General features: G+C 59.0%; 1 protein-coding gene across 1 annotated transcript in view; it reads right to left on the bottom strand.

Annotated features, from left to right (window-relative positions):
• Positions 1-147: 147 nt before the first annotated feature.
• The window catches only part of VOLCADRAFT_100186 (uncharacterized protein), a gene marked incomplete at both ends in the record, with an annotated part of 5,460 nt that continues 2,458 nt past the window's right edge, over positions 148-3,149 (bottom strand). Inside the window, 5 exons of the mRNA XM_002958828.1 lie at positions 148-328; positions 656-807; positions 1,043-1,138; positions 1,404-1,609; positions 1,873-2,020. Coding sequence (XP_002958874.1) covers positions 148-328; positions 656-807; positions 1,043-1,138; positions 1,404-1,609; positions 1,873-2,020 — 783 coding nt within the window. The remainder of the gene's footprint in view (positions 329-655; positions 808-1,042; positions 1,139-1,403; positions 1,610-1,872; positions 2,021-3,149) is intronic.

A 3,149-nucleotide genomic window follows, 5' to 3' on the forward strand; every position in this document is an offset into this window, starting at 1 on the left:
CCACTGATCACGCCGCCACCGCCACCGCCTGGGGCCCCAATAAGCCAACAACCCCCTCCCCCTTAATCCCCCTCCCCAACTCAAACCCCCCCGCTGTGCCAAGCCTGTCGGCACGTTCTCCGGAGCCGAAGTGGCGGTAGTCCTGGCTCAGCACAACCCCGCCTTGCGCAGGTTGGCAACGATGCGCTCGTTGACGGGGGTTGCCAAATCAGGCACTTGGAAGGGCTGCCCCGTAATCCGTTCGTACAGGTACACGTAACGCTTGCTCAGCTCGCACACAAGCTCGGCAGGCGCTTCGGGAAGTACGGCATCCTTGTACGGATCACACCTGTGGAAAAAGCCAGACTCAGTCAGGATACCGCTAGGATACCGTACAGGAGATCGTGGTACGGAAATGCAGGGTCTCAAACCCTGCTGCCCCCCGTGCATAACCCTCCCTCCCACCCCAATATGTTAGGTGACTCCCTCACGGCAACCTCACCCCCATATTTGCAGTGACAGTTACAGCAGTCGTCACAGCGGTCAATGACCTCCCGGCCTGCCGACCCTCAAGCCCCCAGCTAATCCGCCTTTCCACCCCCTCGCCGCAGACTCCACATACAGGGCTGCTTGGGCTTGCAAGCTCGTTGTCCCCTCTCCATGCGCCCCTCCTCACCTCTGTCGGAACCACAGGCGCAAGAACTCCTTATCGATGTTCTCCGGCTCCAGCCCCGCCGCATGTCGGGCCGCATACGTGTCCGCCAGCCAGTAGCGGGAGGAGTCCGGGGTGTGCACCTCGTCAATGATGCGGATGGTGCCGTCCGCGTCCTGATGCGCGGGGGGGGGGGGAAAGAGGGAGCAAGGGGTGAGGCGGCGGAGTAATGAAAACACGTCAACAAGGGTCAGAGTTGACGACATGTCTGCAGCAGCAGCAGCAGCAGCAGCAGCAGCTAATGTGGTAAGGAACCGCGAGTCTAGTACGGTCCTTTACTACACGCATACATACATGCATGCATTCCGACCAGCTCCCCGTGCAAATCCCCTCTATCCATCCCCTCCTCACTTTTCCAAACTCGTACTTGGTATCCACCAGCAGCAGCCCCCTCCGAGCCGCCTCCTCCTGGCCGAACTGGAAGATGCGGAGAGCAGCAGCACTCACCTGTTGGGTTAAGGGGGTTAAGAGGGGGTTAAGAGGGTTTTAGGGGGCTCACGATGGGGAAAAGGAGGTGAAAGAGATCATGCAACGACACCAACGTACGGCAAACATAAAGACACACGGATATGACCAGCACCCATTCACCACCTCCTGCACCTTCATCCTCCTTGCCCTTTTTTATCTCCTAACTTCCCACCACACACACACGCATGCACATACATACACACACCTAAGTCCCCGCCCGTCCTCTCTCCCCCCCAATACCCACGGTGTCCCACTCCTCCTGCGTCATGAGCCCCTGCTCCACAATCTCCTTCGGACTGATGGGCACATCGTGATCCTCGGCCTTGGTGGTGGGGGTGATGACGTTGGCGACCAGCCGGTCGTTCTTCCTCATGCCATCGGGGAAGCTGTTGCCGCAGTACTGGCGGGCGCCCGCCTTGTAGTGGGTCCACAGACTGGTGTCAGTAGAGCCTGTTTAGGAAACGGTTTGGGTTGGAAACGCAAAAAGAGAAACCACCGCCGGGGGCCTCCGGACGTCTCCCCCGGTCAGGGGCCGCCTAGGAGCAATATTGGTATAAATGCCGATGTACCAGGTGCCGACCAAGTGCCGACGTGCCCAGAAGTGGAATGCACATGTCAATTCCAGCTGCCCTAACCCCCCCCACCCCCCTAGCAACCCCCCTCCCCAGCCCCCTTAGCCAACCCCACCACCCCCCTAGCCACCCACCACCCACCCGTCATGAAGCCACGACAAACGAACTCCACTGGGAAGACCCGGCACTTCTTCATGACCGCCACGTTGGGGTCGGGCAGGGTCAGCAGGGCGGAGGGGACGATGTGGGAGGTGGCGGAGAACCACCAGGCGGCGGTCTGGTTGAGAACCTGTGGAGTGGGGGAGTGGGGGGTGTGGAGGGGTCTAGGGTGCAGGGGCCTAGGGTGGAGGGGGTTTCATGAGGAGTCAACCAGACCAGGGGCCTATGTGGGGGGTGATCAGACAACGTTATTGGGGGGGGAGTAGCGCTAAGGCCCGGCCGCCCACCCGGGGTCCTCAGGTAGACCGTGAGGAGGTGGGTTTCTAGTCAGTGAATGGGCCGCGAGCAGCATCAGCATCAGCCGTAGCATCGGCCCCCTCCCTTCCAAGCAACCGCGATATTTGCATTCAGTTCACGTCCGGGCCACTGTTTCCTTGCCTGTCTCACGGCTATCCTCCCACCCTCCGCCCTCTGCCGGGTTCCCTCCGCCACTCGTGCTCTAACTTCCTTCCCCCACACCAACACCGTCCGATATTACGCCTAAAGACGCCCCCGGACTGTCGTTCCCCCGCCCCTCCCGACGTCGACAGTCCATCACTTGTTCCTTGCAATCCAATTCCCCCTCCCCCTCCCCCTCAAATTTCAAATCAGCCAGCCAGCTACTAGTATTCCTCAGCAGCATTTGCATGTCCCCCTGTCCTTTATCGCACCCGCCTCACCTCTTTGTTACCCTTTTGTTTTTGCATGTGTCTTTTGCCACTACTTCGGCGGCCTGGCCAGGTGAGTCCAAAAGGTGGTTCGAGCTTCTTTGGTATTTCGCGTTGGCGTCGGTAGGCTAGCCGGAATAGTTTAGTTTGGGTCGGTCGGGTCAGTCGCGCGTTCTAGTTTTTTTGGGGGGTTGGGAGGAACACTTGCATACCGGCAGCCTTTCAGTATCAGCAATGCAGCTTTCTCTCCCAGCCAGCAACTTTACGCCACTTTTACGTCAGCATTTTTTTCTCGCCGCCTTTACTACTTCTTCTACACCTACTAGTTTACGGTCTGGCTATAATATTTCTGGCGGCTTAGGTAGGTAGGACTTCCAACATCTACGTCAATTCTTCATCCCGAGGTTACAGTCGTCATCCCGAGGTTACAGTCGTCACAGTCGCCACGGACGCCTTTCGGTCAGTTCTTTCGGTTGCTACTATCTTGCCCTGGCAGCAGCTTCAATCGCGTGTGGTTCGTCTTTCCCCCTCCCCCTCCCACACCCCGCCCTG

The sequence above is a fragment of the Volvox carteri genome (genome assembly GCF_000143455.1).
Source record: "Volvox carteri f. nagariensis unplaced genomic scaffold VOLCAscaffold_108, whole genome shotgun sequence".
Taxonomy (NCBI): Eukaryota; Viridiplantae; Chlorophyta; class Chlorophyceae; order Chlamydomonadales; family Volvocaceae; genus Volvox; species Volvox carteri.